Source organism: Pongo abelii, chromosome 1 (genome assembly GCF_028885655.2).
Source record: "Pongo abelii isolate AG06213 chromosome 1, NHGRI_mPonAbe1-v2.0_pri, whole genome shotgun sequence".
Classification (NCBI taxonomy): Eukaryota; Metazoa; Chordata; class Mammalia; order Primates; family Hominidae; genus Pongo; species Pongo abelii.
In genome coordinates, this window is record NC_071985.2 from 166,158,834 (window position 1) to 166,185,542 (window position 26,709).

Genomic DNA, 26,709 nt, shown 5'->3' on the forward strand with positions numbered 1-26,709 from the left:
AACATTGTCAAGTTACTAACCCTGGCTGGGGTGCTTCTAAACCATCAATGCCTGGATCCACTGCAGGACAATTAAATTAGAATCTATGAATGAAGGCCCTCATAGTCAGTACGTCTAAGTTATCCAAATGATTCTAACATAAAAACAGGGTTGAGAACATCTGGATTAGTATAAAGATAGGTACTTCCTTTTTCCTGTTCAGTTCTGAACATTTCTTTTCATCTGTTAACTTGTTCTGTAGTACAGGGAAGGGAAGGGAAATAGCTTTGAAGATCATTATGTGTAACATATCATACATGCAATTTTCCTTTAATCTTTCAGCAAGCCCCATAAGGCTGACATTGTTATTCCCATACTATATGTAAGAAGATGAAGCTCAAAAATTTGATTTTCTCAGGAGCACACAATTACTAAGTTCTAGAGCTAGAACTAAAATTCAGGTTTGACTTCAAAACTGTTTCCCCTACCTTAAGTTTCTATAAAAACTCAATTTCATCTTATAAGTCTTAAAAAAAAAAAAAAAATGAATCTCCGAACCTTGACAATTATTTAAAACAACAAAATCATACTGAAAGAAAACAATCTGCATTTACTCTGGCCTGCTTTATTACATAATTTTTTTCTGAGAAAGGTGTGGTTAATTAATACTCTTTCTGAGTAAGGTGTGGGTAATTAATACCCTCCAGCAATGAAAGGTGTTCTACCTCTGAGGTTTTGTTCTTTCATTTAAAAAACAAACACTGAATGCTTAATTCAAATACTCTACTGAACACTCCAGATTAAAAAACAACATATGTTGAAGATACATAAACTTGAATATGAAGTGGGACAGCAATTTATAAGGACTCCCAAGGTTTCTAACTTTTTTCATCTTAATTTCTGCACACTGTAGGAATCAGATTAAAAACAGGATGAAAGAACCCTTGCCCAAATAGGCCACACAAATTTACTTTTGTGATTCTTGTTTTCTGTCAAGTCCCATCATTTGCTCAAATTAACACATACCATACACTGGGCTAATCTTGTCTAACAAAAATAACTATTTCTTTTATATAAATTATTTGTTTTAACCAGTTCTACACAAAAATTTTTTTGAAGACATGGGGTCTCACTATGTTGCCCAGCCTGGTCTCAAACTCCTGGGCTGAAGTGATTCTCCCTACCTCAGCCTTCCAAGTAGCTGGGACAACAGGGGAAAACATCACTGCAACCAGCTAATTCTACATAACATTGTGATAGATTTTCCTAAGAGCTCAGTTCTTTTACAATAACTTACAATTCTTTAACTTAACTGTATGATTTATTATATGCTATATGATTTTATAATTAAAAACTAATCTCAATATATTATCTTTAGATTCATTTCAGATATTAAGTTGTATATAGTTATGAAGAAGCCAAATCTGTTTCTTCATATAATAAGCTTATCAGTTATAAATGTCAACATTAAATTCAATCATTTGGAGAGTTTTCCTTTTATAAAGTAATACACAATGAAAAACTTGCAATATGAACTACTAAACAAAATTTACTTAACAAATATCAAAGCCTCCACAAATGCTTTCCATAATATTGAAAAATATATACGTGATACTTTTTACAGGGCAACAAATGCCTAATTCAGCAATAGTTCAGGACTAAATCAGATATGTGGATTTTTGTTTTATTTATTTTTTGTTCTGTTTTATAAAATGAGACAGGGTCCCGCAACGCTGCCCAGGCTGGTCTCGAACTCCTGGGCTCAAGCGATCCGCCTGCCTCAGCCTCCCCAAGTGCTGGGATTACAGGCGTGAACCACCGCACCCTGCCAGAAACGTAGATTTCTAATCTTAGTTTGAGTGCTGACTTCCTCAACAAAAACCAATTCTTTGAATTCATTTTATTTTATAAAAAGATAAATATATCTCTAACCTAGATGTGTTAAGAAGGAATTTGAACATTTACTAAACATTTAAATGTCATAAAAGGGCTTACATCGATTTTATCAATATACATAGTTAGTAAAAAAAAAAAATAATTACACGAGGCTTTTTTAAAAAATATTAATTTATCTAAATTTTGGGAAAATATTGTTCTAACTACCTTTTTCCAGTCTTCTGATGGAATATAATCTTCATCTTCTTCAGATTCTTCTTCTACTTCACTATCTAGAATAAATAAGACACCAATACTATAAAATGACTGCTCATCCTGTCTACATCTACATATTATTTTTACATCTACCATCAAATATTTGGATATGCTCAAAGGTATCTAACGAATCAAGCCAAGATATTTCTAACCAAATAATTAACACCCTATCACTTAAAAAAACAAAACCAAAAAACCATAAACTTTCTACATAATTGTATTCTCATGAAATGATTTCCTATAAAAACTTAGGGGAAAAAACTGATTTAGAATAAAGATAATATTACCTTACTACATATTTCATGACAGTTTATTTTTCTTCAAGTGTTTTTCTTCTTTTTAAAGTAGAGAAATTTAGGTGTATTTTGAATATACCTAAAAAAGGCTAAGAGGCAAAGAAAGTAAAAAATGGAAACTAAGGGAAAGACTATGAGAAACAAAAAGATGACCATGAAACAAACATTTAAAAACAGGGCAAGGAAAAAACAAATACACCCAAAGTAGTACATGACACAATTACTGTAGTATATTCACTAACAACAAGGACCCTGCATTGCTAAACTAATAACTTAAAACAAAATCCATTTACTGTTGAAAAGAATTTCAGACTAAATGAATTCAAAGACCAGTTTAAAAAATGACGATTTTAGGTAATACCTAAAATAGTAAAAATTATATTCAAATATTATCAACCAGTAACACTTACTTGTATCAAAATATTTACATCGACGTGGGCGGATTATTTCCTGGGCATCTTGAGAAGCAACAGATTGTGATGGATCATCATTGGAAGACTGAGTTTCATCCTCCTGACCTGATGAATCCTTTATATTCTCCTCCTGTGGAATAATAAATTAAATTTCTTTAAGATGTAAGGACAACAGTTGCAGATGAAAGACCACAGCATATAAATTTTGTTCTAATATACGCAGAAGACTAAAATGAATATACTAGATGTAATATTGTCCTCTGGGTTGGGTTCTGCAACAGGAGAAAGTACATTAGCAGAAAAACTGGTATAATTCAATCTGTAGTTTAGTTAATAGCACTGTACCAAGATGTTAACCTTAGCAGAAATTGAGGTAAGAGTATAACTTTCTATACTAACTTTAAACCTTTTATAAATCTAAAATTATTTCAAAATAAAGTAAGAAAAATAAACACAAACTGCCATTAGCCTTTATTATTTAAAAGCAATAGCATTTTTTAGAAAGTTGGTATAAATTAATTAGAATAAGCACCGGAAAAAAAGAAACCTGAAATGACAAGACCAAACTGTTACCTCAGGAGTAGATTACAGGGGATTTCCAATTTTTATATTATGTATTTCTGCAATATCTTAATTTTTAACACTTTTAAAATCAGGAAGAGTAAAGATTATAAAGACAAGTAATCAAAATATATTAAGAAATTTTAACTTCAACAAGAATAAAGACTACAATCTTAAATATATGTATATAGACTTACTTTATTTTCCCCACTACAGCCACTGTTGTCATCATTATCAGCATCTTCATCATCTTCACCTTCTTCTTCCTCTTCTTCCTCTTCCTCATCTTCTTCAGGTAGTCGAACAGTACTACCATAACCATAAAGGCTGAGAAGTTCATGAATTGGCATGTCGCCTTCCTAAATAAATCAAAATAAAAGTTAATCTCTGAATCAGTGATATTTCTGATTCCCAGGCTATAATCCACAAATCTGTGGAGTATTCATTCTATACTGAAGAATAAAAGCTGTATTACAAATTCTCAGATCATAAAAAGTAAAACTGAAAATATTTCTGAAACCCAGGAATATCCCAATCTTTTAAGTATTTCTATAAAATGAACCAATTCTAATTGCTGACAACAAGATCTTTAAGTATAATTAAAAAGTGGCCTTGGTCTAACATGGACTATTCTTTTTGCAATCAATTCAGTATACGACAGTTAACGCTATGCATGGATGCCCACTCTTAATAAGAGTACCATACTTAATTTGAGGGTGGAGAAATAGAACAATGAGAAATAGACTATAAGTTAACAAACCCAGAAAAGCAGCTGAAATTCAGAGCTCAGCCCGAACACATAAAAAAAAAAAACAAAACACACACACACACACACAAACCAACCAGTAGTAATATACAGAAATGATAAAGGACTACATTAACCATATATTCTTTTCTATGGTTATCTCCATTTACATATAAAATCATCTCATGCAATCCTTACCATCTATCATACAGACTTGTTATATTACTTCCATTTCATAGATGCGAAAACAGAGGCTGACAGGTTAAGCATTTCTTCAGAAATCACACAAGTTACAAGTAGTAGAGCCAGATTTAAACAGTCTAACTCCAAAAGCCCATATTCATATCAATACACCATGGTGCCTTGGCCAGGGACTTCCCTCAATCTCCACAAAAATCAGACCCTCCATGGATGAAAAAGAAATGTCCATACACAATGAAATGAAATCAGCTTTCTATACAAACTACTCACTCTAACCAGTAAACAAGAAATGCATAGCATCAGGGAAACATAACAGAATTCTGATTATAAAAAGAAAATTTAATCTAAATCATGTGAACATTTATACACTCATGCACACCTACATACAATGCACATGGTCTGAAGCAAAACAGAAAACCATCAGTTTAGAAGCTAGAAAAAAAGGGTAATCATGAAATAAGACATGGTTTATATTTCTCCAGCAGTCATGGAAAGACGTCTAACTCGTGTGTTAAACACATTGCTACAATGGATATGGGTAAATCAGACTGGATTAGATGATACAATTAACCTGCATCACTCAAAATCCATGTGTGAGAAGAAATTAATGATTATAATTTGAAAAGATTTTCTTATGAAGAACTAGGAAGAAATTGTCATCCAAAACTTCTATTTCACATTACAAATGGATATTCTGGTTATAAATGAGTTTGTGAATCTATTTCTGAAAGATAAATCAATTCCAAGACCCCTAATGATTTGCAGAAGCTACAACCTGAAAAGTGGTAACTTTATCAAGGCAAGGTATTGCCACTCTAGCTAAATAACCAGTTGGCAAACAAATGCCAGCTCTTACACTGTGTTTCTCAAAGTACAACACCAACAGTGCTTTAAGTGTTCAAGTATCTGGTCCATGTACCAAGAATCTGGTACAGGACATTGGTATTTGGGAATCTGGGGAGTCAGTACTCAGGAACTAAAACAAAACTTCAAAATAAGAGATAGAAGTGTAGTAAGAGAAATATAATGAAAAGGCTAGATTTATTTTTTGAGACAGGATCTTGCTCTGTCACCCAGGCTGGAGTGCAGTGGCATGATCACAGCTCACTGCAGCCTCAACCCACTGGGTTCAAATGATCCTCCCACCTCAGCCTCTCAAGTAGCTGGGACTTTACATGTGCACCACCATGCCTGGCTAATTTCTGTATTTTTCATAGAGAAGGGTTTTACCATGTTGCCCAGGCTGGTCTCAAACACCTGGATGCAAGCAATCTGCCCACCTTGGCTTCCCAAAATGTAGGATTGGAAACATGAGCCACCGTGCCCAGCCTAAAGCTAGTTTTATATACAAGAATAACAAATAGCTGTCATAAAGTATCTTCTATGTGTCAGGCATTTGTGATAGGTGCTTTGATTTCACTGTCTTTTTCTCTTGCAACAATGAAAGCAGTGTCAAAACATACAATTTCATTAGATCTTTAGAAGTACCAAATGGAGTGCTTGCTACCTTTATTTGCAAATAAGGAAACCAGGCAGAGAAACATCATGCACTGATAGAGACTTTATTATAATACCCAGACCTCCTAATCTCAGGTCATGTAACTTTTCTTAAGCTCATATCCTGCACCCCAAAATCAGAAGCAAGTTTAGCAACTGATCACTATTGTGAATAAAAGCCACTGAAGTCACTAGTATGAATAAGGGCCCCAAAAGGAAAAAAACATAAGCGTAACAGTTTGCAACTGAAATTTACATAGGCCTTAAGAGTTCATGAAAAGCTTGTTTCATTATTTATTTGATCCTCAAAACTATCCTGTTAACTACTACCTTTAATTTTTATAACCGTGTTATAACTAATCCTTTGAAACCACACAGCTAATTACACAGCCATGCTCTATTTTGAACTCATCTTCTGACAAGATCATGGTACTTAGTTCACTCCAAAAAGAGGTGTATTATCAACCAAATAAATGCCCTCAGGGTCTCTACCATTGGTCTGTCTTATTAAGGGTATCAGAATTACCTTGAGGGCTTACTAAAACGGGCTGCTGAGCCTCACCCAAGTTTCTGACCTAGTAAGTCTCCAGTGAGGCCTGAGTACCTGCAATTAAAAAAAAAAAACAAAAACGAAAACAAAACTCAGAACTCAGGTGATGCTAATGCTGCTGGTATGAGACCACCTTGAAAACCACTGATCTCACAGGTCTGATCTCACCCTTTCCAATGGGACGTAATAAAGCTTGACCATTAACTTTAATAAAGCTTATCATATGACATATGATATCCAGCTCAAATAGTTGTCAAAAGGATAGGTGACATACTAACTCCATGGAAAAAGAATTTTTCTTTTCTAACCATTATCAAGAATGTAGAATGTCTGACAATCATAGTTGGATTAAGGTTTTTCCCCCCTGGATATACAGATGAGAAGTGTGACTCACTTTATAAAAGTTCATTTCTCAGGCCAAGCGCAGTGGCTCATGCCTGTAATCCTAGCACTTTGGGAGGCTGAGGCTGGCAGAACACTTGAGGTCAGGAGTTCGAGACCAGCCTGGCAAAACCCCATCTCCACTAAAAATATAAAACAATTAGCCAGGCATGGTGGTGCACACCTGTAGTCCCAGCTACTCAGGAGGCTGAGGCAGGAGAATTGCTTGAACGCAGGAAGCAGAGGTTGCAGTGAGCTGAGATCGTGCCACTACACTGCAGCACTGCACTGCAGCCTGGGTGACAGAGTTGAGACTCTGTCTCAAGCAAAAAAAAAAAAAAAAAAAAGGAAAAAAAAAAATTCATTTCTCTAAGAAAAATTCTCCAACACCTCCAATATTGACTAAGCAGAGAACAGAGAGAGTCAAAACTAGCCTGATCACAGTGCATTTAGAGGGGAAATGCTTGAATTCCAATCGTAATAGAACTGGCACAGATGGAGAAAAGTCATTCAAGTCAGAGCAAATAACAAATGTACGGTACAGCAACAAAAATGAATAATCCAGTCACCCTGATTAGAGAAGACATACCATTTACAGTAACTAAAAAAAAAGTATCATTTCAGAAGGCCATACATTACTGAAAGATCAGTTATAGATTAATGAAAGTCAGGATTACTATTTTTACCTACTTTCTCTAGTTTTACATAGTTTTTAAAGGCTTCTGTTATACTCCTGACTCAATTTGAGCATACTGAATAGTTACTGACACTATGGAAGTATTTAGGGGAAATTACACACACAACAAAACACTCAACGTGAACTTAGGCAGGGGAAGATTTAGTTTGCTTGCCAAGTGGGAATCCACTGCTATCATTCACTACACATTCACCTGTATTATGATCAGAACCTAAATTAAATTAGTGGTTGTGGAAAAGAAAAAATTGAAGAGATGCAACAGGATTCAACCAGGGATTAGGAGAGATGGAGGTCCTGGTGATGCCAAATCCCTGGTTCCATATATTCCTTGTACCCAACTACACTTTCATATACCTTCTAATAGTTTATTTTTACACAACGTTATTTTTAGATGGGCTTTATCACATGGAAACAAAATACCCTTACTTATTCAATCAAGAAAATGCTTACTTATGCTGGGTGCAGTGGTTCACACCTGTAATCCCAGTACTTTGGGAGACTGAGCGGGGCAGATCACTTGAGGTCAGGAGTTCAAGACCGGCCTGGCCAACATAGTGGAACCCCAACTCTACTAAAAATACAAAAGTTAGCCAGGCATGGTGGTGCGGGCATGTAATCCCAGCTACTCAGGAGGCTGAGGCAGGAGAACTGCTTGAACCCAGGAGGCAGAGGCTGCAATGAGCTGAGATTGTGTCACTGCATTCCAGCCTAGGCAACAGAGTGAGACCCTGTCTCAAGAACATTAAAAAAAAAAAAAAAAAAAAAGGAAAAGAAAATGCTTGCTTACTAGTACTAAACTTGTAACTCAAGCTGTCACCCAATATCAAGTGAGTAATATCAGCTTAGTAAGCAACAAAGAAAAAATCATCACCACCAAAAATACAAGTTGAAGCATGACAGTATAAAAAGTCTCTTATTTAATCTAAGGTAAAAGTGAAAATCTTGCAGCAAACTGGGCTACAACTACAATAAAAATCAGAATCAATTTTGCTGAGGAATCCTGTTTCAAATTGCAATAGCATGTATTTGTGTTCCTGCTTTGTGCTAACTGAAGTAAAGATTTAGCAAGCATAAACAAGCATCATGTAAGGATTATTTATTATTTCCCCTCCAAGCCTCTCCTACTCTCTTCTACTTCTGTACTTGTCTTCTCACATGAAATGTTCTTTCTTCCATTCCAAGCACTTATTTTTCTTTAAAGTTCACCTCCTTGACCACAGTAGCTGACATAATTGGAATCACTGTATTCCCTGGCCATAGATTTGGAGTGGGCACATGACCCAAGCTTGTCCATACTTTGTTTCTGGAGTTTTATCAACAGCAACTTAAGAAAGAAGCATAGACTATCTCAAGTAGTAAATGTGGGAGACCTACAAACTGACAGCATCATATGAAGAAAGTTGGTCTGAAAAGACAAGTCAGGTGGGACAGGGTGGCTCACGCCTGCAATCTTAGCACTTTGGGAGGCCAAGGTAGGCAGATCACTTGAGCTCAGGAGTTCGAGACCAGCCTGGGCAACATGGCGAAACACTGTCCCTATAAAAAATACAAAAAGAATTAGCTGGGTGTGGTAGCGCATGCCCGTAGTCCCAGCTACTAGGCGGGCTGAGGCAGGAGGATGGCTTCATCCAGGGAGGCTGAGGCTGCAGTGAGCCAAGATCGCATTGCTGCACTCCAGCCTGAGTGACAAAGTGAGACCCTGTCTCAAAAACAAAAAGAGGTAAACCATGTAGAAAAGCAGAAATAGAGAAAATAAATTCTGGTGGCACCTGAGTCCCTGGGAGCAGATATATCCCTCCTTTAATGAAATTCCATGAGACTTACATGAAATTCTTCATTTTGTCTAAACTAGTTTGAGGTTTGACTGTCTGTAATCTAGTTACAGATTTCTGTCTCTGCACCCCCAAATTCTGATGCTATAAACAGTAATGATATCGTGTAATGCAAATATTCCATTATTTCCCTCTGAAAAAAGATTTAAGGCTGAATAAAACTTGGCCAAAAGTAGTACACTATTATACCAGGGCTTGTCAGTCACCTGTTCCAGAGAATTTCTAATTAGTTTATATTACCAAAGTCTGCATTCTACCAGTTACTCAAGGGCTTACTTCAACTTAAATTGAAACATCATAATAAAGTGGCACAATGTTTTATTCCCATTCACGTAAGTGTTAAGAGTATAAAAAGGCGAGAACAGAGTGAAAGAAAAAATTATGTGTCAAGTTGTACATTTTCAGTTATAGGTCAGAGACTTTTTTGAGAATCTTATGAATGACATTAACTACTAAGATTTATTTTGTGTTTATTATGTGCCAAATATTATGTTAAGTGCTTTAGATATATTATTCTTGTAATAACATCTGAAGTTTAACAATGTTAAGTAACCTATCCTAAGTCCCACATTGAAATAAGTAGCAGAGCTGGATTACAAACCCAGGCAGTCTAACTCACTGCTTTACACTGCCCTTCTGTACATATGCATATATACTGCCTTCTTCAAAATCTAACGTCAGGTTAAGTATACAGCATCCTGTTACAATGTGAAATAAGAGGGCTGAAAAACTGAGAAAATAAGGAAAGTGGGCATAGTACATGATGAATAAAATACAGGAATGTAGCCAGGCACAGTGGCATGCACTTGCAGTCCTAGCTACTCAGGAGGCTGAGGCGAGAGAAAGGCATGAACGCAGGAGGTTAAGGATGCTTCAGCTATGACTGCACCACCACACTCCAGCCAGAGTGACAGAACGAGACCCTGCCTCTAAAAAATTAAATTAAAAAAAAAAAAAAACAGGAATACACACTATATTTGCAGACTGTATTTTAAGAAATGAGTTGTCTTACACTGTAACAAAAGGAAGGGCAATCATGTCTGCATAAGCTAAAGGAAGGCTGGCTGAAGGCGGGAGAAATGGACTTTTTAAAAACATAAGCCGACCAGACTCGGTGGCTCACGCCTATCATCCCAACACTTTGGGAGGCCGAAGTCGGAGGACTGCTTGCACACAGGAGTTCAAGACCAGCCTGGGCAACAGAGCAAGGCCCCATCTCTACAAAAAATTAGCTGGGCATAGTGGTGCGCATCTACAGTCCCAGCTACGTGGGAGGTAAGGCAGGTGGATCGCATGAGCCTGGGGAGGTGACAGAGTAAGACCCTGTATCAAAAAGGATAAACACTATATACTATATCTCAAGTTAAGTCTGCCCTAATTTCAAGACAATAGGGTAAAGTTATCAAACACCAACATATTATAAGGTTGGAGTGGCATTCAACTCCTAGCTGCAGAAGAGGTGCTAGTTCCTAGCTCCTTCTCCCTCACATCAGGAGGTTAGTCATTAAGAAATGGCAGATGCTGACCTTCAAGTCAGGGCCATTTGGTGGATGTAGATAGTACTCTTACACCTGTTGTACCCAAACTGACTTACCAATAAAATGCTAATGAAGATAGGAAGAAGGAAAGAGGCAGATTTCCAGCCAAAAAGGCCTAAGGGACCACATCCAGACTGAACTAGAGAGATGGTTACTAAGGTAACCAATCTCTTGGGGCTGGGGCTTGACTGGAAGATAAAACTATATAAGAATGAAGGCACTGAACTCTTCTGTATAATCCCCACACTGAGATTTCTTTTCTATCTATATAATTAATGTTGTGTGTATACTTCAAAATACTGCAATCTCTCACATTTTAATCACACATTTTAATTATTCTCTAGCTCTGGATGGAACACATATAGCACTTTAAAAGTATATATTAAATACTGATACTGTTATAATGTGATTTTTATAAAATATATCTAAATACATATATATATTGCAATCTTGATCTTTCTTTTCCCAAATGGACTGCCACAATTGTGCCCACTTAGAGTCTCTGAGTTTAAAGAGTTCATTTGGAAAACAGAGTTAAACTCGAGTGTTTCTATTTGTAGCAAACAAAAGTGTATCTACAGCCAGGTGCAACAGCTCACACCTGTAACCCCAGCACTTTGGGAGGCTGAGATGGGCAGATCACTTGAGGCCAGGAGTTCGAGACCAGCCTGGGCAACATGGTGAAACCTCATCTCTACTAAAAATACAAAAATTAGCTGGGCTTGGTGGCACATGCCTGTAATCCTAGCTACTCAAGAGGCTGAGGCAGGAGAATTGCTTGAACCCAGGAGGTGGAGGTTGCAGTGAGCCGAGACAGTGCCACTGCACTCCAGCCTGGGCAACAGAGTGATACTCTGTCTCAGAAAAACAAAACGAAAGTCTATTTATTTACTATGAGAGTGATTCTGACGTTCCCTCTAAGATCACCACAAAAAATAATAACCTATACACCCAATTTTATTAAAACACTTAACTATCTTTTATATTGCCATAATCCATGCATACAAATGTAACAATACACATCAAAACTTCTATCGAGTTAGTTTTCACTGAAAAATTCTAGAATTCAAATTGAATGAACTTAAAACCATATGCTATAAAGTTATTGATATTTCCTGAATGAATGTCAGAGTTCTGCCACAATACATCAAAAATTCATTTCATGCAACCAAGGTGTAAGGTGAAAAGCACTTTATCAATCCCTGACATAACTAATGTTTTGCTTCTATAAAAGCAAATCAATAATCAACACAACAAAATCTTATTCACTTTTTAAATAAACCCAACAAGGATTTTGTTTGGTTCATACCTAAAGAGTTAATAACTCTAGGAAATCCAACAAATTGGCCCCGAAATATTGCTTAGCTTCAGGTTATAGATGAAAAGCATTCTATGCTACTTAAAGCTTTAACTGTTTCTGGGAGAAGTCAGAGAAGAATCTGAGAAGGTATAAGGCTGCCTAGTTGAAAGGATGATAAAGGATTGGTTCAACTGTCTTTTTTTCCCTATCTCTATAAATAATTGTATTTTAACTTCTATTTCCTAAGGCAGGGTCACTTGAAAGCAAGTTTTAAGGCACTATATGGGGCTGGGCAAAGGAATAGGAGAGAGAAACAGGAAAAGGCAATGATATAACCAAAATTTTAGCACAGCCCATTAGTAATTTTCTACTAATTAAATGTAATAAATACCTCATTTTCTGAAATAGAAAAAAAATCACTCTAACTCATAACCCATTATGAAAACTACTTATTTCCTCTTGCTAATCAATATTTGAGCTAATATAGAATATAAGACAGAAAATGCAAGATTTTATTACTGTACCTTTTATCCCACAGATGGCTATTCAGAAGCAAAAAATATAAAGTGATAGATCTTCTCTGAATATAGGCAAACTGAAAATAATTGTCTTCTCACTTCACAAATACATGAAGTGACTATGATTGTTAAATCAACTGTTTCCCTTATAACTGTTTTTGAATCGCTTCCCAGCCTCCTACTTTTAAACAATAGTTCTGACTCCAAGTTCTCCAAGTGCCCTGTTTTCAGACACACAGTCTCTGAAAAATAAAACAGGGTAAATAGTAGTAACATTTTTACTCTGTCACCCAGGCTAGAGAGCAGCAGTGCTATCATAGCTCACTGCAGCCTTGGATTCCTGGGCCCCAGCAATCCTCCCACCTGAGCCTCATGAAGCGTTGGGACTACAGGTGCATGCCACCATGCCTAATTAATCTTTTTAAAAAATTCTTTGCAGAGATGGGGGTCTCAGTATGTTGCCCAGGCTGGTCTTGACCTCCAGGCCTCAAGTAATCCTCCTGCCTTGGCCTTCTGAAGTACTGAGATTACAGGTATAAACCACTATGCCCAGCCCTTCATATGCTTTTTAACCCATTCTTGAAAGACTTTTGTGATAGCCAATATACACCTTTGACACATTAAATTATTCAGACATCGTGGATTAAGTCAGCTGTAATCACTAAATGATCTAATCCCAAAGCCAGCTCTAATCCCACAATGGCATCACCTGACAAGATTTGAATAAACAGTAATAGAACTCCTTTTTGAGCTCTTTAAATGTATACTTTAAAAAGTTACAAACTAAAATTATGAGACATAGGTCTTTATTACCATAAAAGTATAAGCATTCATTTTCCATGACATTATGTATTCCAAATCCTTAAAAAGACTGGCACTATGTCTTATTTGTTATGTTCTTTTTATCATGGAGTACAGGAAATCATATGCATGATAAATTTTATTAGAATATATCAGACTGATATATCCATTCATTCATACAATACTTTTGAGTGAACACTCTTGCAAGGTACCATGAAATACACTGGTGAATGACACAGTCATTTTATTTCATTTTATCTTCTTAAAACCAGTGGAGGTACAGACAATAAATTAAAGAAACAATTGTGTCCTAACACTAAAGAAAGCATTGAATAGGATACAGTGGTTAAAAAATAATAATAAAATAAAACAAAAAACTAGTTAAAAGCTAATTAGGGGACAGGAAAGGCTGCTATTCTGAGCAGGCGACACCGAACCCAGAGAATAAGGAGCCAGCCTTGGGATGCATATACCAGAGTGAGAGTGAGCTGAAAATCCTTGAAGCAGGAAGAAACTCGCTTATTTAACAACAAAAGCAGCTAGTGTGGCTATAACAGAGGTAGTTTGATACACGGGTAAGAGGCCATTATCATGCAGGTGGCCTTGCTGGCCTGGTTGAGGAGTTTGGGTTTTCTTTGGATATAACAGGAAGCTGGGAGGTTAATATAAATTGATTTACATTTTGAAAAGAAGATCACAGCTGCTGAGTGGAAATGTATCAGGAGAAAGATGGTAAAAGAGGAAATGGGGAAACCAGTTAGGAAGCTACTGCAATAGTCTAGGCTAGAAAGGATGGTAATCTAGGCAGCAATGGAGCAAGAGTTGGCTAAGGGATATTCTTGTGGATACAAATGATAGGTTTATTTAGAAATAAGATATTGAAAGAGAAGGAAAATGACTCACTGGTTTCTGACTTAGGCAACAGGGTAAATAGTAGTACCACTTTTTACTGATAGGACAGGGAAAGAACAAGTAGAGAAAAAAACAACAGTCAATAGTTCTGTTTTGGACATTTATAATTTAGAGATATCCGTTGAGATAAGCAAGCAGAAATGTCAAGGTGGACAAACAAAACTGGAGACGGGAAATAGGTTAATGCTAGAAATATAAACTGAAGAATACTAAGCATATAGACACCATGGGAATAAATTAAATCACACAGCTTAGTGATTTTCAAATTTGGTGTACATATAATGCCAACTTACTTAATGAAGATGTGGATCTGAACCCCACCTCCAGAGATTCTGATTCAGTATGCCGGGGGAGAGGTCTAAAAATCTGCTTTTTAAAATAAGTACATGGTTGATTCTGATGCAGCTGACCCTCATACTACATTTTGAGGAGCACTGATCCAGACAGACAGGAGAGAAAAAAAGAAGGTCCAAACTGAGAATTACGAACTGCCAACATGTAAACCTTGAGTAAGGGAAGAAGAGTCTGCAAAAGATACTGAATAGGAACAAAAACATAAAGAAAATCAGAGAGTGGTGTACTACAGAATTCAAGTAAAAGAAGGGAGTGTTAAACTATATTGAATACTGCTGAGAAAAAGTAAGGTAGTGAGAGAAAAGTGAATATAACAATGGATGTAACAAGGAAAGTTCACTGGTCACCTTGATAGGAAGAGGTGGAGATAATCTAGAGCACTTTATGTAGTGGAGATAATCTAGAGCACTTTATGTAGTGAATGGAAAATGATATTTCAAGAATTTTTGGCTCTGAAGGAGAATAAGTAAAAGATATGGTAACTGGGGAAGGACAAAGGGTATATAAGAGGCCATGTAGAATCCTTTTATAGTCCATTTTTGACCAGCCCTTTTATAGCAGAATCATTTAACAGTCTATGTTTTACCAAAGTAACTATGTGAATTCTGTTATTTCACATAATGAAGTTATTGTTTTTAAAAGCCTTTCATTTCAAACTTTAAATATCCCACTAAATTTTTCAGTCATTAATATATAACACAATTTCTCTCCTAATCAGATAATCAAAATTTCAGATCTTCCCTTTCCACAAAAAAGTCATAACCAATTCATACCCTAGCTCTACATGTTATTTACCCTTGCAAGATCTTCTATTTCAGAGCTGAAGTTTGTTTCTCCTTCCATCATTTCTTCCTCTTCTAATGTTCGTTCATCATCAAAATCATGAACCAGCATGTCAGCTGATGGATCAAATTCATGGTCATCTGATGTTGCTGAACCTCCTGGTAAGGAATATTTCAAAAAGTTTGGTAAACCAAATTAAGTGGATCTTATTAATATTAATGTATATATTTTTATTTGATGCTGGATGTAAGTCAAAAGTACCAAGAAAAAGCTACGCACAGCAACTATTATGTATTGCTTTTTAATAGTTACAACAGCAAAATGGGAGGAAAATGTTTACAGCTTTGAAAGTGTTTATGATGTTATAAATATGAAACAAATTGTAAATAATAAATGGTCATATCAAATAAGAACAGGCTTTTCGTGTGGAAAAAAGTCACAATTCTTTTTTTTCTTCTTCTTCTTTGAGGCAGGGTCTCGCTGTGTCCCAGACTGGGGTGCAGCTCACTGCAGCCTCGACCTCCTAGGGTCAAGCGATCCTTCTACCTCAGCCTCCAAAGTAGCTGGGACTATGACCACAACACACAGCTAATTTTTTAATATTTTTTTGGTAAAGGCAGGGTCTTGCTATGTTGCCCTGGCTGGTCTTGAACTCCCAGGCTCAAGCAATCATCCTGCCTTGGCGTCCCAAAGTCCTGGGATTACAGGTGTACCCGGCCCTAAAAATCAGAATTCTTAACCGTTTGATTAATGTTTGATAGAACCAATGAGTATGAACTCCTCTGGCCCATGAGGAGACTATAAGTCAGCCCTCCATGTCCATGGCTTCTGTGTCTGTGGATTCAACCAACAGCAGACTGAAAATATTCAGAGAAAAAAAAAAACAAAAAAACCTCTGTCTTCAACATGTACAGGCGTTTTTCCTTGTCATTATTCCCCAAACAACACAGTATAACTATTTACACAGTGTTTACCTATGTTAGGTATTTATATATATATATATATATATATATACACACACCAGAGATTATTTAAAGCATGTAAGAGAAATGTGCATAGGTTACACACAAATACTATGCCATTTTGTATCAGGGATTTGAGCACCCACAATTTTGGTATCCGAGGGAGGTTCACAGATATTGAAGGATGACTGTATAGTCACGTGAAATATACAGTCATCTGAATATACAGTCTAGTGAAGACACAGCTGCACTCAAATATTATTATTCTATAAGTACTTCCTTGAAAATACATTCTAGTGGCTGAATGTAGTTGCTCATGCTTTAATACCAGCACTTCACGAGGCCAAGAAGGGAGGATCACTTAAGCCTAAGAGTTTGAGACCAGCCTGGGCAACATAATAAGACCCTGTCTCTACAAAAAATTTAAAAATTAGCTGGGTGTGGTGCTGTGTGCCTATCATCCCAGCTACTCAGGAGGCTAAGGCAGGAGAAGTGCCTGAGCCAGGGAGGTCAAGGCCACAGTGAGTCATGATCACACTACTGCACTCCAGCCTGGGAGACAGAGCGAGGCCGACTTAAAAAAAAAAAAAAAAAAATTTAATATTTGAGTAGCTGTCCTTAACTTAGTGGATTTTGATCAGAAATAACGCAAAAGACTGAGTAGAAGAGCAAAATTTATTAAAACTGCATAGAGAACTCTTATCAAAGGCATTAGAAATAATCTAGTCTAATAAACATGTCTAACTGACACGCGGTTGGGGAATATTGCTGGACCCTATAGGGTCAAGCTTTGTAATAGTAGAATGCAAAGGCTGGGCATACATAGTCTGTAAAATATTGTCTGTAAAATATTGTACTACATTGGCAGTAGTAAAACTTGGGGATATTTTACAGACTATGTAAAATATCCCCAAGTTTTACTACTGCCAATGTGGACCTAGATTTGCAAAAGCATTGTTTACTAATAAACAAATGAGTTACTGAACATCGAAAAAATTAGCAATTTTTAAAGTTTTAACTGTTGATGGTTAGACATTAATAGATGTACCTATCATCCTTTCATTTCACTCCAGAAAGATAAACAATAAGTAAAGCAAAGAGATAGAGCTGACTTCTTGAAAATCCAACTATTATGAATAAGGGAGTGCCCAAAGCTTAGGGTTCTTCAGTTACTCACAACAATTTTCAAAAGAATCATTTTTTTGAGTGCTTACTATATGCCAGATAGTATGTTCAAGCATGTCATATACATTATCTCAATTAATCTTCAAATAATCCTACGAAGTAGGTATTACCATCCCATTTAACGAGGAAAAAAACAAAATAAAAACTCAAGGCTTAGAGATTTTAAGTAGCAAGTCTAAACTTACAAAGCCAGTAGATGGCAAAGACGGAATTTGAATCCTGGGTATACTAATCCCAACACCTATGCTTTTATTGGACTCCAAGCCTCCTGTAAATTATTTTAGTATACTGCCTCAAAGAATACTTAAGGAGAGTCTATGTACTAAGATGAGTGAATGCAAGCCAGGTCACATGGCAAAGCACTTAACATCATTGTGCCCTTTCAGAAGCATTAGAAAATATTGGTATTAGGCCAGGCGCAGTGGCTCATGTCTGTAATCCCAGCACTTTAGGAGGCCAAGGCAGGAGGATTGCTTGAGCTCAGGGGTTCAAGACAAGCCTGGGCAACACAGTGAGACCTCATCTCAAAAAAGAAAGGAAGAAAGGAGGAAAAGAGGAAAGGAAAGGAAAGGAAAAGAAAGGATAGTAAGGAAAGGAAAGGAAGGGAAAGGAAAGGAACTGATATTAAATAGAAAATAACTAAAAACAAATTATATGCCAAGTCAGATACCTTATACCAGATTATAGTAAAAATGAATTAACACTTATCAGAGTTTTAGAATAATTTAAATAAAAACATTTAGAAAAGCATATTATCTTAATTTTCTTCCAGAAATTAAGAAAAGCTTAGTACAATTTTAGCAGTGCATCTTAGTACTGCTTGAGGCAATGGACACAAGGGTTCCATAGGAGCACAATTTGAGAAACATTAATATACGTGTAGTTTTCTGTCCCAATCCTTTTCTCTTCTGAGTTTTCAAGAGAAAACTCTCCTTAAACTTTTTAGTTCACCCAGGAATCTTCTGGGATACTGAGTAGTCAGTAATCATGTATCCCTACAAATGATGCTACACTTTTCTCCCTTGCAGGCAGAAAGACCCTAAAAAATCCTTTGTATACTATTATCCCAATCAGAGTATAATTGTAATTAGACACAAGTATTATCAAAAATAATTATGCTTAATTCCTTGTTGTACTTGTTATACTCGACTTTAAAAAAAAATTCAAGTTCATAGGTATATAGCATCAAAGCATGTGTTATAACTCACCTGAAGTCCATTTTTTGTTATTATTTGCAAAGCCAATTACATATGAAGACTTGCCATTTCACTCCCTTATTACATCAAATAACAAAGTGTAGGTGAACTACTTCCTGTCTCACTCCAATTCCTTTCCCTATATGCACACTACGCTTTTTTCTATAAACTTTCAATTTTCAGTTTTTCTCTTTCCTTAATCTGACCTGTTTTATCTGACTTCTTTTTGCCTTGTTCCTTAGAACGAACTAACCATCTTATTCTTGTCAATAGCTAGGCCCACCATTAGGCTGTCTCCTAGGAAAAAAAAAATCCCAATAAGAAATCATTAGGGGTAATGGGTCTGGTGCTTTGTATAAATTAAGTATTTTGCATCAGAGTTAGGGAAATGTGACTGCTTTGTCATGAAATCCTATCCTACTGCAGAAAAGGTACCTTACATCTTTTCAAAGGGAAATTCAGTTTGTATCATGTCTACTCATTTAATCACTTTTTAAATTATCTTCACCTCCATTAATTCCCCACCTCTAATGGCTACTAGTCTTACAGGTAAAAAGCCTTACATTGTGCCTCTACTTTGTCTTACACTGGTGGAGACTACAGACAAAGCAATTAATGTGGTCATGTGACTATTATTACTAGCATTGATTGCGAAGTACAGATGCTACAAAGGATATAGCCTTTTCACTAGGGGACCAAAAAATTTTTTACATGAGTATTCCTAATTTTCTCTACCAACTTTTATAACTGGCTGTAATGAACATTATAAGAACAATAAACACTGCCCTGGGCAGAAGCCTCAAATGACAAATACTGTCTAACTCAAAAGATCTATTTCAGTCTGAAAACAAGCTAAAAAAAATATAAACATTCAATCTGTTAAGTATTCAACAAGTAGCAAAGCTATCAAAGACTTTTTTTTTTTTTTTTTTTTGAGAGAAGGAGTCTCGCTCTATAGCTCAGGCTGGAGTCCAGTGGCATGATCTCAGCTCACTGAAACCTTCACCTCCCAGGTTAAAGGATTCTCCCACCTCAGCCTTCCGAGTAGCTGGGATTAACAATCATGTGCCACCATGCCTGGCTAATTTTCATATTTTTAGAAGAGATGGGATTTCACCATGTTGGCCAGGCTAGTCTCAAACTCCTGACCTCAAGTGATCCACCCGTCTTGGCCTCCCAAAGTGTTGGGATTACAGGCGTGAGCCACTGAGCCTGGCCAACATTTGTATTCTTCAAACTCCATTATTCTTCCAGTTCAGCCTAGGCTGATTCAAATGTAATGGAAACTGAGAAAGCCACTTACTAATATCGCTTTCTGAGTAATTATTTTATATATCTATGTACTATCGGATGAATGCCTCAAAAATTCATCAGAAATATCTAAATCTCCTCAGTTTTATTTGCAATATCACAATACTATAAAAAACAAGTAGAATCTATTTTTTCTATGAAAACAATTTCTGTGTTTGAAAAAAAAAATCGGAAATAATCGCATGTCCTAAAAATGAATATGGTGATCTAACACTTATCTAAGACCAGATTACTCCCAATCTTAACCATCCAGGATATACTTGTAAAACAGAAAGTTCAAAAAAAATTGAGTTTCAGAAATGCACAAAGCCTAATGTACTTTACTCTCAAGCATATTAAAAAGAGTAAGATGTTTTCAGCTGAAATCAAAAGGACAAAATCAACATCAACGGAGCACACTAGTCATTTAAAAGGGATGTAGATGTGATCTAGTCCAACCCTCAGAGTCCAATGATTCATGTTCATAGAAAGGACCTTGCACCATGAAAACAGGCTTATCTTATGTTAAGCATTTTTAAAAGCTTTCTTCCTAAAACTTTAAACACAGAAAGGTGATTCCTTCAGTAATACAGAATACATCATATCTAAGTATGCAATACATGTGAGATGTTTTTAAATAAAACATTACTATGCCTCAGAGGGTTCACTTTCTCACTCTTCTATATTGGACTACTCTTTAACCCACATATCCCATGCAGAAGGCAGTCCCATTTCTCTTGACAGTCACTGGACACTGAGGATAAAAGACTAGTACTTGACTCTTTCCTCACTGCTTCAACTCCAATGAATTACTGCCATGTAGAACTACTGTACCCAGTGGTGCCAGACCATGGGAACCCTAAATCCAGATTTCATATATAAAATATTCTTATTTTTAAAGATCACTACAGTGACCAAAAAAAAAAAAAAAAATTTGTGGCACAGATCTGATTCAAAGATCACCAGTTTGCAATCTCTAAGTTAGGAAAAAATGAATATGTACTGTATTTGAGAAAGAATACAAAAATCCTAGATGTGTGGTCAGAACCTAAAACTTGATCCTATTCAAATCTAAGAATGATTTCCTTATTTAGAATATTCCTTATTTACATTAAATATTCACTTGTTGAATTTTTTGCTTACTTTATTTTTCCGTTCCCTCTGTAATGCACTAACAATTTTTTCTCAAATAAAAATACTTTGAAATCCCTACACAAGCAAATATTTCTAAGCTAATGATTCCTTTTTAAAAAGCACACTTTATATATATACTACAAGTCAAACAATAATGCAAAACTGTGAGAAATACATATGGCAACTCACCAAAAAAAAAAGAAAAACCCAAAAATAGTCATTTTTAGGATGAAATCACAGTAGCCTCACCTGTACTTTCATGGGCAGTCAAACATTTCATCCATTTCTTTTTCCCCAGAGAAAAGAAGCATTCAGAAGAAAAGCAAGTCAGATAATAGTCTAACTCCTCTAGTCTTTATGCAACTAGTAGGACAAATGTTACTCAAATAGAGATTATAAAAAATATGGAAAATACTTACCTGGACTTGAAGATTCAACAGATGGCTGAGAAGGGGAGAAAAGAGGAAAAATTAGTATTTCTGTATAATGTATCTTCACAAACATTACCAAAATTACTCAATGACTACTATGATGCCAAAAACTACAGTAAGTTTTAATGTCTGCATTTTCTAAGACAAATTAAAACTTCCCATATAATCCCTTCCCTTTCATTATATTTAAGCATAAAGAAAAATTCCAAACACTCCTGAATCCGGAAATAAAGACAATAATATAGAATTCAGATTTTAAAGGTACATGTGGGCTTCATAACATATATGGTTTAAGTAGTATGATTTTAGATCTTGGAATTTTCTGAAATAGATTTTCTCCTATCAACACAGAACTATGAACAAAGTTTGCTATCAAGCTGGTCTCCGACTTAAAAAAAGTGAGTGTAAGATGCGAGACAGAAACAATTTAGGACATTATCTCAAATAAAAATTAAGTTGTAACAAAGCAAAAGGAAAAACTAAAATTCTATTTAAGCACCAAATACTATATGAGGTTAACTTTACAGATAAACAATATATTTTTAAGTTATAACAGAATTAGCAAGCATTCAAGCTAAAGCCTAGAGAGTTTAGGTTATCTGATGCAAGACTGCACAGATTTCCAATTATAATGCTCCTTCCACTCTACCATTCTACCTGTCATAAATTTAACCATAAACAACTTGAAAATTTAAAGATAAAATTGGTAGCAACTTATTTTAGTAATATTACTGCTTGACAATGCGCAGTTGTGTTTTATCTTAGTTCAGTTAATTCACAATTATAAACAAATCATCTACAAACACAAGACTCCCACAAAACAAATATTAAAAACTCAAAAGATGCTTCAAATAACATGAACTAAAACTTCACCAATTCATTCAGAATTATCTATTTCATGCCCATTAGAAAATACAGATGGTGGGAGGCCAAAAGCACTAGCAAAGGAAAGATAGGGATCTTGCAGTATTTTCTTTCTGCTAAGTAATGGGGAAGAGAGGCAAGAAGAAGAAAACAGAAAAGAGGGAAATTCTCTATTTTTCAAAAACGATGTGTCTAAGACAAATTCCTATAAAGTATTAAAATTTCTGTTTTTAAAACTGTACATATTATGTAATTGTAGTAAGTATGGGATTCTAGATTCCATATGGTGACTCACATTCTTTTGTGGCACACTTTTTCAAACGTCTTACTTTTTCTGTTAAATTCTTATAAGAGAATAATTCCTTCCTATAGCATTGTCTAGCAAAAATCTGACAATAACCAGTATTGCATATTTCCAATGATACACCACTATCATTATTTTAAAGTTACTCTGCCAGAACAGAGTAAATACAGTGCTACTTTTAAATCTCATTCCTCTAATGGGAAACTTGGAGAGTAGGGTGACATGGCAAGAGTAATGCAACCACAAAAAGGGTTTCTAGCTTGCTTAACATCTTTTGGGCAGAGCTACACATTTCTGGCTCAAAATGGAGTTAACCACCACACAAATTATTACATAGTAAATCAATATTCTAAAATATTAATCCACTTGTGTTTCAGGCAGTTATACTTCCCAACTGTAGGCACAACCTTCTCTGTAAGGCTACAAGCAATGTTAATGATCATCTTCATCTAATCCTAGGCTCACTATCCACACAAAATAAGACTTATGAACATTGGAATAATTATTCCATTTAACAGTTTTCTGATTTAAAAAAAGGCTTTCTAATTACAAGTTACTTTACTGAAGAATAAAATTACATTTTTATTGATGTTAGATATCAACAATAGAGATTTCGAATTGTAAATGGTGTCCATATATTTCAGTTTGTAAAAGACCTCAGGAGCACTGAATGCCAATAAATATCTTACTGATTGTTGCTTCATTGGTAAATAGTTAAAGTTCTGAAAAAGGCTGCAAACACTTTCCAATGATTAAAATACCAAATGCTTGAGGACTAGCAGCATTTGTAAGCATAGCTGATACAGAGTAGAACACCCAGTGTTCAAAGGTAACATTAGTGATTATGTCAGACATACTAGAATGTTTCAGTGACTGATTTAAAGGCACATCTAGATTAGCACAAGCAGAGAACTAGGAGTGGTCTGTCTACAGATACATTTAGTATCCATACATATTTTAGTTTATATTTAGAGAGATGGAGTCTCGCTCTGTCGCCCAGGCTGGAGTGCAGTGGCACAATCTCAGCTCACTGCAATCTCAGCCTTCTGGGTTCAAGTGATTCCCCTCCCTCAGCCTCCCGAGTAGCTGGGACTACAGGCGCATACCACCACGCCTGGCTAATTTTTTGTATTTTAGTAGAGACGGGTTTCACACATGTTGGCCAGGATGGTCTTGATCTCCTGACCTCGTGATCCGCCCGCCTCGGCCTCCCGAAGTGCTGGGATTACAGATGTGAGCCACCGCGCCCGGCCTCTCTTTTTTGAAATGATTTTCATCAGTTCAAAGTATGTTTAAAATGTGACTGCAAGTAGTCATCTGTCATGTCAGACTGTCATCAGTCTTCAGAAACTGTTATCTTAATAATACCTTCCTGGAAAACCCACAACATCTACCATTAATTACTACCATAAACTAGAAAGGCGAAAGGAGAGAAAAACAAAACTAAGGGTGGGCACGGTGGCTCACGCCTGTAATCCTAGCACTTTGGGAGGCCGAGACAGGCAGTTCACCCTAGGTCAGGGGTTCGAGACCAGCCTGGCCAACATGGCAAAACGCTGTCTCTACTAAAATACAAAAACTTTTTTTTTTTTTTTTTTTTACAAAAAATTTGGTGGCGGGCACCTGTAATCCCAGCTACTTGGGAGGCTGAAGCAGAAATGCTTGAACCCAGGAGGCGGAGGTTGCAGTGAGCCCAGAAAGCGCCACCACACTCCAGCCTGGGCAACAGAGACTCCATCTCAAAAATACAAAAACAAAACTAAACTAAACTAAAGCTAAGTAAGTGCTTATTTATAACAATACCTATTTTTAGAAAAAATACCTTTTTTAGGAAAGATGATTTAAAATTGGGTATTAAAATATATTTAACATGTACTCATAACGTTATCAGTAGAAAAAAGTTATGTCAACCACACTGATCATTTTGCTAACATGAACTTATCCTACTGATATACTTTAAAAAAGACACCAAGACATATATATATAAAACATTTACCACCACGAAATTGTTCATAACAAAAAGTTAGAAAAACATTTAAAGTCCATCCATTAGCTGATTAGAAATGATACACAGTTCTTCCATACATAGTTCTTCCAAACAATAGAACATTATGACTCCATTAAAAATAATGAGATATCTGTTTGTGTTGATAGAGAAATAAATGCCAAAAAAATTAGGAGTATAAAGAAAACTGTAGAACAGGGTGTAAACTGGGCTGGAATATGAAATAATATGGAATAAATTTTTTTTCCTCAAAAGGACATACAAGAACCTGTTAACAATAGTTACCTCTAGGGAATGGGGTCAGGGAGAAGAGGCTTTTTTCATTTAATGCCTTTCTGTACTGTTGAAATTTTCTAACCACTTTCATGCACTATGCATTCTTTCTTAAAATGAAGTCACTGAGGACTGATGATCTTGTGGAATTATGAGACATTTTCATTTTCTTCCTCTAAATTTTGATTTTTAAGAAAACCTAGTACTTGTTACTATTTTTTAAGTTGTAATTTTGAAAAATTCAGTGTTTTAGGGGGTACATATTTATCTGAGATGGAAAACCACACCAGAGAGACAGAAAGACTGTACACAGAGTATGAATGGGCTAAAACAAATTAAAAACTAACTCTAGCAACTTTTACAGCAAGTTGACCCTCACCCACATATTTGTATGATTTAGTTGATAAAATTGCTAATAGTTGTAACGAATATTCAATGCCTCAGATTTGCTGAAATAATTCTCTTTTATATTTTTCTAGAACATGGTGGGAAACGTCCCACACAACAGAAAACTATAATTTGAGAGAGAGTAAAGAAATAACTAACTACAACATTACCATTATTTTCACCAAAAAAACCCTAACAACAACATAGTAAAAACATGAAGTAATTACTAGATTTTTTTATTCCAGGCACTCAAAAGCTTATTTTCAATGAGTATTACTGTCTGAACAAATTTTTCCCCTCAAAACAATTCTACCCCCATTTCTTTAAGTATTGCCATCATCTACTTAGTTATGTAGACTCTAAGTCAGAGATTCTCACAGCAATGGAGATGGGGATAGAAGCCTGGAAAGAGTTACGGGTCCTACTTCAGGGTGAAAGATGGTTACTGTGCCAAGGGCTCACCATCCCCCTCCTCCAATAAAATTAAGTTACTTAACTTTGTTGTTACTCTCAGGAACTCTGGGGTATAAAAAGATTAAGAACGTACTGAAATTAAAATTAGCAATTTACTACAGTAGTAATAATTCAGAAGTAAAATGGTATCATAGAAAATAAGGACCGGGAACAGTGGCACACGCCTATAATCCCAACACAAGAGGATCACTTAAGGCCAGAAGTTCAAGACCAGTCTGATCAACATATCGAGACCCTGTCTCCACAAAAAAAAAAAAAAAAGCCGGGCATGATGGAACATGCCTATAGTCCCAGCTACTTGAGAGGCTCTGAGGGAAGGATCGATCACCTGAGCCCAGGAGTTTGAGGTTGTAGTGAGCTATGATTTGCGCCACTGCACTCCAGCCTGGGCAACAGAGAGAGACCCTGTCTCAAAAAAAAAAAAAAAGAAAGAAAAAGAAAACAAGCACTAGGAATCTAGGAATACAGAAGGCTGGGTTCCAGTCTAAACTGTGCCATAGATGAATTGCACGACCTAGGACAAACTACGTAAACTCTCTGCTCACTTTCATTTTCTCTATGATCAAAAGATTTAGATTTCTTCAAGACCTAACTTTACTTTTATTATAAATTGCTCTAGAAACATAACACTACTAAGGAGTATGTAGCTAAATGCATGGGATATGTTTAAATTTATTTTTTTAAATCTAGGACTG

The 26,709-nt window shown here is 35.9% G+C and overlaps 1 protein-coding gene across 10 annotated transcripts in view; it reads right to left on the reverse strand.

Moving 5' to 3' along the window:
* The window catches only part of MIER1 (MIER1 transcriptional regulator), a 61,870-nt gene that overhangs the window by 25,836 nt on the left and 9,325 nt on the right, over nt 1-26,709 (reverse strand). For 9 of the 10 annotated variants that reach the window (XM_054533373.2, XM_024246340.3, XM_024246339.3 and 6 more), the window contains 5 exons: nt 21,696-21,720; nt 15,522-15,667; nt 3,598-3,759; nt 2,837-2,969; nt 2,083-2,147 (listed from right to left, as the gene is read on the reverse strand). In XM_054533373.2, coding sequence (XP_054389348.2) covers nt 2,083-2,147; nt 2,837-2,969; nt 3,598-3,759; nt 15,522-15,667; nt 21,696-21,720 — 531 coding nt within the window. Of the gene's footprint in view, nt 1-2,082; nt 2,148-2,836; nt 2,970-3,597; nt 3,760-15,521; nt 15,668-21,525; nt 21,563-21,695; nt 21,721-26,709 lie in introns of all 10 variants that reach the window. The other variant, XM_024246368.3, reaches the window with a different exon arrangement.